The 14,292-nt window shown below is 41.4% G+C and overlaps 1 protein-coding gene across 1 annotated transcript in view; it reads right to left on the reverse strand.

Moving 5' to 3' along the window:
- LOC138948513 (uncharacterized) overlaps positions 1-14,292 on the reverse strand; it is a 68,583-nt gene that overhangs the window by 23,482 nt on the left and 30,809 nt on the right. The window contains exons 11-12 of the mRNA XM_070320065.1: positions 7,603-7,944; positions 2,016-5,273 (exon numbers count right to left, since the gene is read on the reverse strand). Coding sequence (XP_070176166.1) covers positions 2,125-5,273; positions 7,603-7,944 — 3,491 coding nt within the window. The 3' untranslated portion in view covers positions 2,016-2,124. The remainder of the gene's footprint in view (positions 1-2,015; positions 5,274-7,602; positions 7,945-14,292) is intronic.

Here is a 14,292-nt window from a genome sequence, read left to right on the forward strand (position 1 = left end):
ATTGTAATATACAAATAATCTTAACATGTTCGCAATTGGAATCAAATCTGTGTGAATACAGGGAAGGAACAGGCGTAACGTACCATCTTCTGTTTCAACCAGTTAACCATGAAAGACATATCCCAATGACACACGATGACAACCTCCATCGCCACATCCACAAACATCACAACCTTTTCATCAATCTACTAACGGAACCGCATTGTTTGTATTTTTGTGCAGAGATTTATCCGAGGATACCAATAATCACAACATGTTCGTTTTTAGAACAATACCCGTGTGAATACAGGAAAGAAACGGGCCATCTACTCTTTCATATAAATCAGAGACATACATTGAAGAGATGCGAAGCGAGGCCGCTCGCGTGAACTCTTGGAGTACCGCGCTCGGTCAGCGTGACCTCGCGCGATTGTCAGCCATCATCCCGTACTATGTTGTTGTTCGCTTGCTCTCTGACACCGATTTGAAGTGCTTTTCTGTCATATTTCTTTGGATATATCCAGCTTCAGACGAGAGATATCAGTGATAAGTAAACTTGATTCATATTCTGTAGCTTTAATAGTGTGGACACGCACGCATTTGAGAGGATTGGGTTCCCGAAGTGAGTCAAAAACACGGTTCCCTCGGTTCTTGCGGCCATTGTGCGTGAAGGCAATGTTTGGGAGCTAATATTTTCTTTTGTGTAAATGCATTACTGGTGTATACATTAATCTGTTTGTATAATTTTTGACGCGCTGTAATTAAATTTGATGCTTTTAAGTCTCTCTCAAGTGGTTCTCGCACTTACCCTGGCGTGTGGATAAAAAGTTTTTGGGGAGAAATGAGCGAAATTGCTTACTTTAGGATTCATCTTCTAATCACCAAATGATGCAATAATCTTCTTCTTGTGATTTTCTGTTTCTCTTGAGTGCAAATAATTAACAGTTTGCATGTTTTATTATCTATGATTTTCTATGAAACAGTTATAATTCTTTAAAAACACAACAATTGCCAGCTTGGCGCCAGTGGGAGGATTACTTGCCCCTGCCGTAGGCGAAGATAACGCGAGCGGGAAGACAGCGCTTCGCATCTCTTCTATCTATGTCTCTGAAGAAATTAACTATGAAATAGATAACCGAATGATCACATAGAACTGTAAAAGTCCAATGACTCTGTGCAAAGCCTCGAGTCATTCACAATGTGAACACGTGCAACAACATAACAAAAACAACGCGTTTGAAAATGTAACATTTTTCAGCCAGCCAGCCAATTTAAATTAGACACAAAATAACGTGGATACATAGAAAAAGATGATAAAGTTTGAAAAGTAAATAAAAGTAAAATATTTACCTTGCACAAACAGAGAATTCAATAAACAAAACACCAATATTGTCACGTGGTATATGTATAATAAGCGCTTGTAGACTAAATGCGAGAACAGCCTACTCAACAACAAAACAACTTCCCCGAAACAAACAAATCTAAACAAAGCTGAATGAACAACATATGTGGACAAGGGGAGTAACCCCAGCAATTCTCATCACTTGTTCACGTGTAAATGTCTCCCCTTGTTTGAACACACACCAGAGTGTGCAGTTGTAACTCTTCGTTTGACCTTGACTTTGGTCTCTTTTATCGGAGGCAAAGTTGCAACCATACAAGGTTTTACAGAAACAATATAAAAACAATGAAATGTTATACACTGCAAAAACCTTTACCAGGTCAGATTGGTCAATGTAAGGTGGGAAAAGAAATGTGTGTACCCAGTCAATAAACATTGTGAAACAGAGGCAAAAAACGAAAGTAAACAGAGTAATCGTCCACCCTGCCTCCACCCCCCCCCTTCCAACAATGCGTGTGGAACTTCATGACATATACACATGATACAGCTAATGATAATTGCACAGCATAAATAGCCTGTGTTTTTGGGAGGGGAAGCTCACACACACACACTCACACACACACACACACACACACACACATACACACACACACACACACACACACACACTGCGCGCGCAGGATCATCAGTTTACCTGCACGCACTATGTGTCAACAAACATAAAGCAGTCTGTCGTGAATTCAGCGTCTCTTCAAACAGTCCTGGGTTTATTCTGGTCACAAGTTTCCTGTTGAGATCCCTCCTCACTGTGCTGATAGTTGCAGTGACGGCTGCCGGGGAACACTGTCAGGGTGACTGGGAGACAGGTACTGCTGGAGCAGCTGCACGATTTCTCTGTGACCGTGACGTTGTGCTGTTTGCAGTGCATCATACAACACACATGCTTCCTTGTTCATATCGGCGTTGTGCTGCAAGACGTATTGAACGATGTCCTGGTGGCCGTGTGTGCAGGCCATCAACAGGAGTGGCTTACCGACCTTGTCAGAGATGTTCACGTTCGCACCGTGCTGCAGCAGGAGATAAATGATTTTATGGTGGTTTTTCACACAGGCACAGAACAGGGCTGTCATACCAAATGGGCCAGGAATGTTCACGTCTGCACCGTGCCGCAGGAGGAGATGAACGACGTCACGATGACCATACACACAGGCCCAGTACAGGGGTGTCTTACCACATACGTCAGACATGTTGACATCAGCGTTGTGTAGCAGAAGAAGATGAGCGATGTCTGTGTTACCATCAATGCATGCCTTTAGTAATGGGGAGTGACACTGACAGTAATCACTTGCTGCATTGGTGTCAGTATCATCATGTTGCAGAAGTAGTCGGCGTACAGGCTCTGTTTGACCCATTTCACACGCCCTGAAAAGAGCAGTCTTACCCTGGTTGTCCTTCATGTTGATGTTAACCTTTGCTGGTGGTTCACACAACACGGTGGAAGGGCTTTTACCTTCGTCATCACTCACGCTGACAGTGTTCTTGTATCCAAGCAGCAAACGTACGACGTCTGTAGAACCACGCCAGCATGCAACATGGAGAGCAGTTTCACCATCTGTGTTCTGAACGTTGACCTCAGCCCCGTGGTTGAGTAGGAGTCGCACGATGTCTGTGTTATTCTCAAGACATGCACAGTGTAGCGGTGTGTTGTTGTTAGTGTTTGTCACGTTGACGTCTGCTCTGTTGGCAACGAGTAGTCTCACAATGTCTGTGTTGCCCGGTGTGCATGCCATGTGCAGGGGAGTGTTACCTTTTCTTGATGTTGTATTGATGTCAGCCCTGAACTGTAACAATAGTTGTGCGACGTCTTTCTGTCCTTTGTCACAAGCTAGGTGCAGAGGCGTATAGCCGACAGAAGTCTTCGCATCAACATGTGCATTGTGCAGGATCAGAAGCTCAGCGATTTCTTTGTCACCCTGTTTACATACTGTGTGTAGAGGAGTAGTTCCTTCATGGTCCACAGCATTCACAAGGCTTCCTCTCTCAACGAGTAGTTGCACTGTCTCCAGGCATTGTCCACGACATGCATAGTGCAGTGGAGTTAATCCCGACTTGGCCGTGGCGTTAAGGTTCGCACCCAGGTCCGCTAGAAGAGAAGCGATATCAGCATGACCGTGTTTAGACGCAATGTGCAGCGGAGTCAAGCCATTCTCGTCTTTGCTGTCAACTGTGGCATGGTAACAGAGACATTCTTTGACAGTTGTGTCGTCACATACTTTGCATGCAGCAAACATGGAACGTGTCCATTTCTCTTGGCATTGTGTGTCGTAGTTGTGTTGGTCAAGTCGTTGTTTTGCCAGCTGTGGCGGTGTCTTACCTGCCTTGTTTTTCACCGTCAGTGAGGCTCCACTACTGACCGCCATTTTGATCGCCTCCAGGTGTCCTGCTTCGGCCGCCAGGTGGAGCAAGGTGTTCCCCTCTCTGTCTTGTTCGTCCACCTGTTGGTCTGCCAGGAGTCGATATGTCAGGTAGACATGTTGACGTGAGAAAGAGATGTGAATGATGTCATCCTTCATTTTTGCAGTGATGACGTATTTTGGGATAAGTACACCAATGAACCGGAAATGACTTGTCCGGAGGCCCGATGAAATCTTGTCACAGACTGATCGTAACTCCGCTGTGTGTCGTTGGTCTGTGGATGGCAGTGGAAGGCGCATGTTCCGTGTGTAAGGTTTGTCAGCAATTTTACTCAAGAGTTGAAGAAACATGTGTGAACTATTGCTTATCTGGAGAGCTTTCAGCACGGCAGTCCCGAAGGCTGCAGACTGGACGTGATCAGACATGATGTTGTTGTCCCTGTTCTGTTCTTTGGTCATCCTGAGGCACCATTCAGTCAGACGGTCAGACGGTCCCCACACTGACCAGTAAAGCAGAGGCAAGTTGTGGTCAGGATCCAGTGCACCAATGACAGCTTGCAGGCAGTTGTTCTCTCTGCAGAACGCCTCAAATACACACAGAAACTGTTCGCTGTGAAGACAGGGGTGCTGAATCATCTCAGGCAGACGTCCTCTAATCATTTCCTCGTACATTCTTTGCATTAGTAGAGGGTCTTTCTCAACTAAGTGTTCTGTTCGCACGAACTGCACGAGATGCATGGTGTCACAAACTTGCACGAGTACTGACTTCAGGTAAGTGTCAGCAAAGGCCAGTCCAACAGCATCATAGACTTCTCTGCTGATGAACCCTCTTCCTCTGTGTGCCAGAACGAAACCTTTCAGGAGACTGGCATACTCCTCCAGCTGAGCGTCCGAGTAGTCGCTGAAACCAAGACGTAGCAAAATCGGCTGCGCTTGACACGTGATGTCTGCCACGAAGTCTTGACCTTGCATTGTCAGGGCTAAAAGAGCTGCCAATATCAGCCCATGATTGGGGTCACGGAGCATGCGCACCAAGAGGTCTGCGTAAGGGTTAACTGAAAGAAGAGGATCTTCACCTAGTTCTACAAGCTCCACGCTGTTGAGCAGAGGACGGACAGAGGCACGATCATACTGCTGAAGCTCAAGCAACACGGGGGGATAGACAACAAAGACAAGCTTGGTGGTCAGACTATTGATGCTGTACAAACTGTGCTTATAGAACCTGTGGTACTGTTCCCTGTCAAGGCGGACATCCCCAAAGGCACAGTCAAAGATCACAAGACTCCCCCTCTCTACAGGCCCCTTCTTATCCCAGTCACTGACACAGCTGAGATCATACACTGTGTAGCCCTTCTTAAGGTACTGACGGCGTAGAGCGGAGAGAAAAGACTGTCTGGTAAGACCTGGGTGTGCTGACAGTAACAGCTGACGTTCCCCTGTTGTCAGGATGTCCAGCGCCCTTCTGAAGCTGTCTGTGGTGACGATGTTGTCAACTGCCTCTACGTCTTCACTGGACAGCGCTCCATGTTCCGTGACACCTTGTAACATTAACGAGCACAGCAAATACATTCTGTTGGTGAAATGCATTTCTAGTGCAGACTTCGAAAAGATAACGAAAGGAACTACAACTGCCAGATTGAATTTTAAATTCAGATGAGTGAAAAAGAAAAAGACAGGGTAACTCTCTTGATTATAGCTGGTAAGTTGATTTAAAAGGATATTTTCGAAACTCAATTCTGGAGGTGCGTGAAAATAAAATTCTGTAAAAATCTACGAGCTTGTAGATCAACATTACTCAGATTACACAATGTTCTATTTATAACTCACGTTGGGAATCCCTTACGACTTTCTTTGTTTAGTGGGGCAATTACGGGGGTCGAGGCTTGCCGAGACTCCTTCTGTGCCCCACTATAAAGAAAGTCGAAAGGGATTCCCAACGTGAGTTACAATAGAACATAATGTAATTTTTTTTAGTACATTCTTAATCCGGTTAGGTGGGTTTTGTTATGTTTTTGGACTCAACACTACGTCTATTTACATCCCATACAGGGTCTGAGCAAAGTCTGTTTACAACGTGTGTTACGTGCACTCCGCGCTTGAAAGTAGTCTGATCATTTCATGTCATGGTTCTTCTTTTCTCTTGTAATCTGTGCACGCAAAACAATTTGGTTCACACTGCAAAAGTCTGGAGAAACCACACATCAGCAAAACATGGCATATTTTGAAAAAAAACCATAATGCAATTTGTTTTTGACCATTTCACAACACGACCAGACTGAGTTTCGAGGTCGCTCTCCTGGCAAATGTGTTTGTGTGGTGCCTACTTTTAGTCCGATCGCTGTCGTTTAACTCTAGGGATTATTTACGGTAGACCTGGCGCAAAGTAAAAAGACATGTTCTTGCAACACGTACTGATAAGAATACATAAAGTAAGTGCTTGTTGTAGGAATTGTCTTTATCGTTCATTCTTTATGGTTCACAATCATTATTACATGTCGCATTCTTTTTCTTTATTTATTTTATTTACTTTTTATTTACGAGAATTTATATCGCGCACATATCTCACCACACAAGGCGACTCAAGGCGCATGTTACCTATTAATGCCGTGTGAGATGGAATTTTTTACACAATATATCACGCATTCACATCGACCAGCAAACCTCAAGCCTATTAGGGCGAGCATTCACCTTTCACGGCCTTTATTCCAAGTCACACGGGTATTTGATGGACATTTTTATCTATGCCAATACAATTTTGCCAGGAAAGACCCTTTTGTCAATCGTGGGATCTTTAACGTGCACACCCCAATGTAGTGTAAACGAAGGGACCTAGGTTTTTCGTCTCATCCGAAAGACTAGCACTTGAACCCACCACCTAGGTTAGGAAAGGGGGGAGAAAATTGCTTAACGTCCTGACCCAGGGTCGAACTCGCAACCTCTCGCTTCCGAGCGCAAGTGCGCTTACCACTCGGCCACCCAGGCCGTATATTTGGTGTTTAACGTCGTTTTCAACCACGAAGGGTTATATCGCGACGGGGAAAGGGGGAAGATGGGATAGAGCCACTTGTCAATTGTTTCTTGTTCACAAAAGCACTAATCAAAAATTTGCTTCAGGGGCTTGCAACGTAGTACAATATATTACCTTACTGGGAGAATGCAAGTTTCCAGTACAAAGGACTTAACATTTCTTACATACTGCTTGACTAAAATCTTTACAAAAATTTACTATATTCTATACAAGAAACATTTAACAAGGGTAAAAGGAGAAACAATCCGTTAGTCGCCTCTTACGACATGCTGGGGAGCATCGAGTAAATTCTTCCCCCTAACCCGCGGGGGGTTACAAGTCGCATTCTGCTCTCCCAAGCAGAAACACTCTGCATACGACAGAAATGTAGCTTTCATGGTTTCATTTCCTTGGTGAATTTCAGTTGTAAGTGGATGAAATGTAAGAAATATCCTTTTTTTCTAGATCCATTATGATAAATGATGCCAATGTTTTGTTTCGAACTGGTAAAAAAAATGTACACAATGGTTTTGCTCTTCAAAGGGCATGCTCAGATAATTACACAATGGTTTGCTGTTTTTTTCCAAAGCTTTATACCACCTTTTACCTTATATGGAAATTAAAAAAGACGCATTTGACCATATAAGGAACATAGATTGCAGTCAAAGAGTGTATTAACGCCTTTTATTTGTGTTTAGTCATTCAGGTATTTACCATTTACAACATGTTCAAGTCTGTAAACCTAGAGCTCTAATAACAGACATATTGAACCATCACTTGCAGTCTCTGGTTTAAAGTGAAACAAATGTGAAATGACCGTACTGTGTATGATATTAGAAATCAAATATTTCCTCAGTTACCTGTGACGGCCAGCAAAGGGGTATGTTGTTCTCCAACAATAACAGTGTTGAACACGTTAGTGATGCGAGGTCCGTGTTGATGCACGTGATGCTCGCTGATTTGGTTTTGAACCCGGTTGTCATGGTGTACCTGGTTGTCATGGTGAACCCTGTTGTCATGGTGAACCCGGTTGTCATTGTGAACCCGGTTGTCATTGTGAACCCGGTTGTCATGGTGAACTTGGTTGTTATTGTGAACCTGGTTGTGAAAGTCCTTGATCTTGATGTAGTTTGAACTGTTGATGGTTTCAGCAATGTTGGTGGGGCCCTCTGAGTGATTGTGTATTTCCAGCTGCTGCTGATCTGAAAAGCAGAGAATGAACGAGAAATGTATGAGAACTCAGGACACGAGGCTTCTCGCTTTGACGGCAACAACATTCAGGAGTCGTTTCAAAAGCAATGTTTGTTTTCTAGAGAGAGAGAGAGAGAGAGAGAGAGAGAGGAACATGACAATGACAATGACAATGACAATGTCACAAAGATGTGAGTTAGGTATTAGGAGAAAGGGTTGGGTTTTGTAAATACGTCGTGATTTTAAACTCCCTAACAATTGGATGGTTGATGCGTAGACAGGTTTGGAGAGATAGCACGGGTTGCGTGTGATTCACGAGAAAATAGCCCTGGCTTAGCAGAATTGTGTTCACGAGTCTGAGCGATATATTGTAGCTGGTTTGGGGACGGAGAGAAATTTACAGCGTATCAAACTAGCAACCAGGAAGGTTGTGCTGCATTTGTCTTCCTGTTCGGGGAATATCTCCTTCTTGAGACAGGTCTCTTAAAGGCACAGTAAGCCTCCCGTAAACCATAACAGAGCTCCCCGAGCGTATAAATACAGTACAAGCATACTTCCATTTGAACGCTCACCGAACGGGAACATCCTGGCTGCTTTCTGTCGAGCGTGAGACATTTTCAAATAATTTATTTTCGTAGACTTGTTCGTTAACAACAACGGCGCCTCGTTTTTGCGCTAGACCTAACTTTTAAAATCTAAATAATAAATTGACAGCTTGTTACACAAACATTCTTAAATCATAAAATAATTCTTTTTTCATCAAGACAACATCAGTACAACTCGAAGTTTTGAAAGTTTAAAACAAGTCGCGTAAGGCGAAAATACAATATTTAGTCAAGTAGCTGTCGAACTCACAGAATGAAACTGAACGCAATGCCATTTTTCAGCAAGACCGTATACTCGTAGCATCGTCATGGCAAAGGCAGTGAAATTGACAAGAAGAGCGGGGTAGTAGTTGCGCTAAGAAGGATAGCACGCTTTTCTGTACCTCTCTTTGTTTTAACTTTCTGAGCGTGTTTTTAATCCAAACATATCATATCTATATGTTTTTGGAATCAGGAACCGACAAGGAATAAGATGAAAGTGTTTTTAAATTGATTTCGACAATTTAATTTTGATAATAATTTTTATATATTTAATTTTCAGAGCTTGTTTTTAATCCGAATATAACATATTTATATGTTTTTGGAATCAGCAAATGATGGAGAATAAGATAAACGTAAATTTGGATCGTTTTATAAATGTTTATTATTTTTTACAATTTTCAGATTTTTAATGACCAAAGTCATTAATTAATTTTTAAGCCACCAAGCTGAAATGCAATACCGAAGTCCGGGCTTCGTCGAAGATTACTTGACCAAAATTTCAACCAATTTGGTTGAAAAATGAGGGCGTGACAGTGCCGCCTCAACTTTCACGAAAAGCCGGATATGACGTCATCAAAGACATTTATAAAAAAAATGAAAAAAACGTTCGGGGATTTCATACCCAGGAACTCTCATGTCAAATTTCATAAAGATCGGTCCAGTAGTTTAGTCTGAATCGCTCTACACACACACACAGAAACACACACACACACATACACCACGACCCTCGTTTCGATTCCCCCTCGATGTTAAAATATTTAGTCAAAACTTGACTAAATATAAAAACGAAAAGCCCGGAAGCAGGGTCACGCAAGGGTCGTAGCAGACGAAGGTTTATCAGTGCAAATCGCCGTTCCTCTCAACAGTCAAAAGCCATCGCTAGAGTTCTTGTGAACCACAGCCGTTGTTTCGTGCATAAAAAACGTGCTATTGTAGATAAGCTCACATCGAGTCGCATTCATGACTAACTGACGACTGCATTGTGAAAAAGGAAAACTGGATCACACGGGTTCACGATGGCTCAGGGGTAAGATAAACCACGCAAAAATAAATTCTTTGAAAATTGTTCGCTCTTTACGGAGGGCACCTAGGATGTTCTCAATTGGTGAGTGTTTAAATGAAAGGGTGTTTGTACTGTGTGTAAAAGCCTGACCGTATCTGTGATGGTTTACGGGAGGCTTACTCTGCCTTTAAGGTAAATGAGTTATTATGTTGTATAGTATTGAAGCTTGAATACATAGCTGGAGTGTAAACTGTAGTGTATGCAAAGTGTACTAATTTTCAGTGTGAAGTTTTAAGAGGATTTTTGTTGTGATTGTATTACGTTTTGTTGAGTAATTTTTGAACATAAATGTTGTTATACATGTATGTTATGTTAAGATGTTGATGCTATGTATGGTAGTGTCATTAATTGATTAAGTGATCCATTGGTTAAGCATAGCTTGGACTATTATTGTGAACGGAATGACATACGTGAATTGATGTCAGAAATACGTGTGTACTGTTTAGTTTTGGAATGTGAATGAAGAATGGAGAATGAGAGTGTGATAATTATTATGTTTGAATTACGTTAGGTTAGTTAGTAAATCTGGCCAAGAGAGAGAGAAAGGGAAGAATGGACGACAGAGCTTGGACATGACTGTTTAAGAAAGAAGAGATGATTTAAGAGAATGTATTATAAGACTTGTGTTGAATTCTTAAGGAGTTCCATGACGGTGTCCGGGTGAGGGTGCCCACACTGGAGACAGAGAAGACTATGGCGATGTCAGGAACTGGAGTCCACATCGGAGAGGGTGGGAGTGACGATGGAGTCCCCATCGATAACTGGGCGTCGAGAAGGTCTACGCGCCATGCAGTGCTTTTCGCCACGTTGTGAAGATGCGTATCCGCGAGGAGGAATCTTGGGATTTTGAGAACTGTATCGGCGAGGATAACAGTTGCACAGGAGTGTGTAGATAGTGGAACTGGAGATTGAGGACTGCAGGAGTGAGTGACTACGAAGTCGTGAGTGTCTGTCTCGATCCTCTCTTGTGGCCACTAGAATATTATATCGTAATACAGTAATATTACGATACTATGGAGAAGTAATATTGCTATACTATGGAAGATGTAATATTGCTGTATGAGTGAAGATGTAATATTGCTGTACTAAGTGAGTACAATAGCAATATATGAATTGTGAGTTGTAATTTGTACTTTTATGTTATTGACGTGAAGAATGTTGTATTGATTTTTTGAGGATAAATACTAAGTCTGTATCCTCTAAATTCTGTTTGTGAAGTGGATTGAGTTAGAGTGAAAGAGTCAGATTAAATAGATAGGGCAGAGCACGCATTAGCACTTTCAAGCATTAACAGTAAATTCTCTAATTTCATCTTCCACCTCATGACAGACAATGACAATGGCAATTCTTTATTTTACGAGGGTAACAAAATAAGCATAGGAATACTTTTTTGCATCTGGCCCTCGCCCTAAAGAGGGACTAACTCTACTATAATAACTACTACTACATGAATACATAATTAGTGAAATAGTATAGGTTTATGTACATAAGCACATTATATAGAAACATTGTAGTTCATAAATGTTTATGACAAGGTGCAAAGCAACACATTTGCAAATCAAATTAGAGTCAATCAAAAGTGAGTGTCTGTGTCCAAAATGACATAACAATCAAGAACATACTATTTTCAATAAATGGGATATATATTTGTTTCTGAAAGAATCTGTGCTGGTAGCTTCCCGTAGGGCATTCGGACGAGCGTTCCAGAGACGGCCACCTGAATAAGGGCAATTCCAGCGTCACTGACGTGGCATTCGCACAAAAAATCAGACATTATTCGCCATAAAAATAATAGTCACGATGACTTTATTAACTCAAATTTGTGCAGAGATATCCCCAAACATGACAACCTTCCTACCCAAGGTTAAATATGTTGAGGTAAAAAAAGCTAAGGGTACTTAACTTGAGTTTTGAAAAACGTCACTGACGTGGCAAAAATGCTCACCTGCATTTCACTGACAAAGCGAAATTCTAAAATTCTATGAGATTAGCCAAGTAAATGATGTGATTTTGTTAGATCATAGTCAAGACATATCATACGTTCTGATACATAAAAGAAATTACAAAAATCAAATGCATCCTTGCGACTAGCGGTTAATATGTAGCGTCACTGACGTGGCACTTGAGCGTCACTGACGTGGCACGTGTGAATTCAATGTTCAATAGTGATACTTTTTTGTTGTTAAAATATAGGTAGTTTAACACGGCTGATTTTAAACTGATTATTGATCTTCTCGGACATTGTTGAACCACTATACGGCTCTGTGTCCCTCCGTCCGTCTGTCCGTTGGTCCGTCGACACCATTGCCCATCTGAATAACTTGTAAAATAATTATTTCAATTGTACATGTATTGATACACTTAAAAGGAACATACACCTCTAGCAAACATATTTAAAGCATTCCGGGTCAAGGTCACTACTCAAGGTCACCGGTCAAGGTCATTCTTTTTTTCTTGTACACTTCAGACAACGCCTTGATTTTTCGAAAATATTTCATTCAAACTTGGCGGGAAAACAAGTACACACCCTCAGAAAGATAAATGGCTCCTGATTCTGGCTCCAAAACGTCATTCACACGGTTTTGATTTGAGCTGTCATTATTTTGACGTTCTTCGCTGTCTTCCCTCCTTGCAAATATATATATATATATATATCTACCGTCATACACTCACGTCAAACAAATGAGTATGTACATTTGACAAGATAATTAATGTGAACCACACTATTCCACTTTATATTTGTTGGTGTTAGTCGAGAATGACAGGGCGGAATAACCCGTTAATTCTAAATTTGAACATAACCAAACTCAAACATTGTTAGCATCTTTCTCCGCGAACCTTACGGAAAAAACTATTTCATTTTCTTCATCGCTTATGTAGCAAAAAGATTGCGGTGAACCAAACGATGGACTTAGTCGTGCTGAAACAGCCTTTTCTTGTGTAAATGACATTTTCTTTCAGCACTGCGAACACTCGCAGATTTACTTTTCTGTGCACTCCACTTCGCTCTACACTATTGTTTTTGTCGGCGGTTGCGATCTTTCGTGGTTTTTATATTTAGTCAAGTTTTGACTAAATATTTTAACATCGAGGGGGAATCGAAACGAGGGTCGTGGTGTATGTGCGTGTGTGTGTGTGTGTGTGTGTGTGTGTGTGTCTGTGTCTGTGTGTCTGTGTGTGTGTGTGTGTGTGTAGAGCGATTCAGACTAAACTACTGGACCGATCTTTATGAAATTTGACATGAGAGTTCCTGGGTATGAAATCCCCGAACGTTTTTTTTCATTTTTTTGATAAATGTCTTTGATGACGTCATATCCGGCTTTTCGTGAAAGTTGAGGCGGCACTGTCACGCCCTCATTTTTCAACCAAATTGGTTGAAATTTTGGTCAAGTAATCTTCGACGAAGCCCGGACTTCGGTATTGCATTTCAGCTTAGTGGCTTAAAAATTAATTAATGACTTTGGTCATTAAAAATCGGAAAATTGTAAAAAAAAAATAAAAATTTATAAAACGATCCAAATTTACGTTTATCTTATTCTCCATCATTTGCTGATTCCAAAAACATATAAATATGTTATATTCGGATTAAAAACAAGCTCTAAAAATTAAATATATAAAAATTATTATCAAAATTAAATTGTCGAAATCAATTTAAAAACACTTTCATCTTATTCCTTGTCGGTTTCTGATTCCAAAAACATATAGATATGATATGTTTGGATTAAAAACACGCTCAGAAAGTTAAAACAAAGAGAGGTACAGAAAAGCGTGCTATCCTTCTTAGCGCAACTACTACCCCGCTCTTCTTGTCAATTTCACTGCCTTTGCCATGAGCGGTGGACTGACGATGCTACGAGTATACGGTCTTGCTGAAAAATGGCATTGCGTTCAGTTTTATTCTGTGAGTTCGACAGCTACTTGACTAAATATTGTATTTTCGCCTTACGCGACTTGTTTTCCTTCAGATACTTTAATTTTCATAGAAGTTACAAGGAGTAAACTCAGGTCCGAAGAATGTATGAGGCAAAACTGGGATCATTTAGACTTTAAGGAATGGAGGCACGGCCCTTATTTCGTGGAGGCTGGCATTGTCATGGATGATGGAAAAGATGGGAGGTCTGGGTTTCGCAGTTTTGTCGTTAACTGCTGAACTCGTGAGTTACTTTGGGTAATAAGGTCCTGTATAGTATGTGACAGTGACAGTTCTGTTAGCAAAAAAATATCGACAGCAACGGGACCTTTGTGGTCGCAAAATACAGCGAATAGCACTGTTTCTTCTTTGAAACCCTTGCCTACAAATGTAGTGCGTCTCGTAATTGTGGCCCAATTGTTTTGTGCTTTCTGGCAATAATATAGAAAGAAACCAAAGTCTCATTATCAGTGACTAGATTCATCACAAGTGTGGGTCTACTTGGTTCAAAACGGTTAAG

The sequence above is a fragment of the Littorina saxatilis genome, linkage group LG15 (genome assembly GCF_037325665.1).
Source record: "Littorina saxatilis isolate snail1 linkage group LG15, US_GU_Lsax_2.0, whole genome shotgun sequence".
NCBI lineage: Eukaryota > Metazoa > Mollusca > Gastropoda > Littorinimorpha > Littorinidae > Littorina > Littorina saxatilis.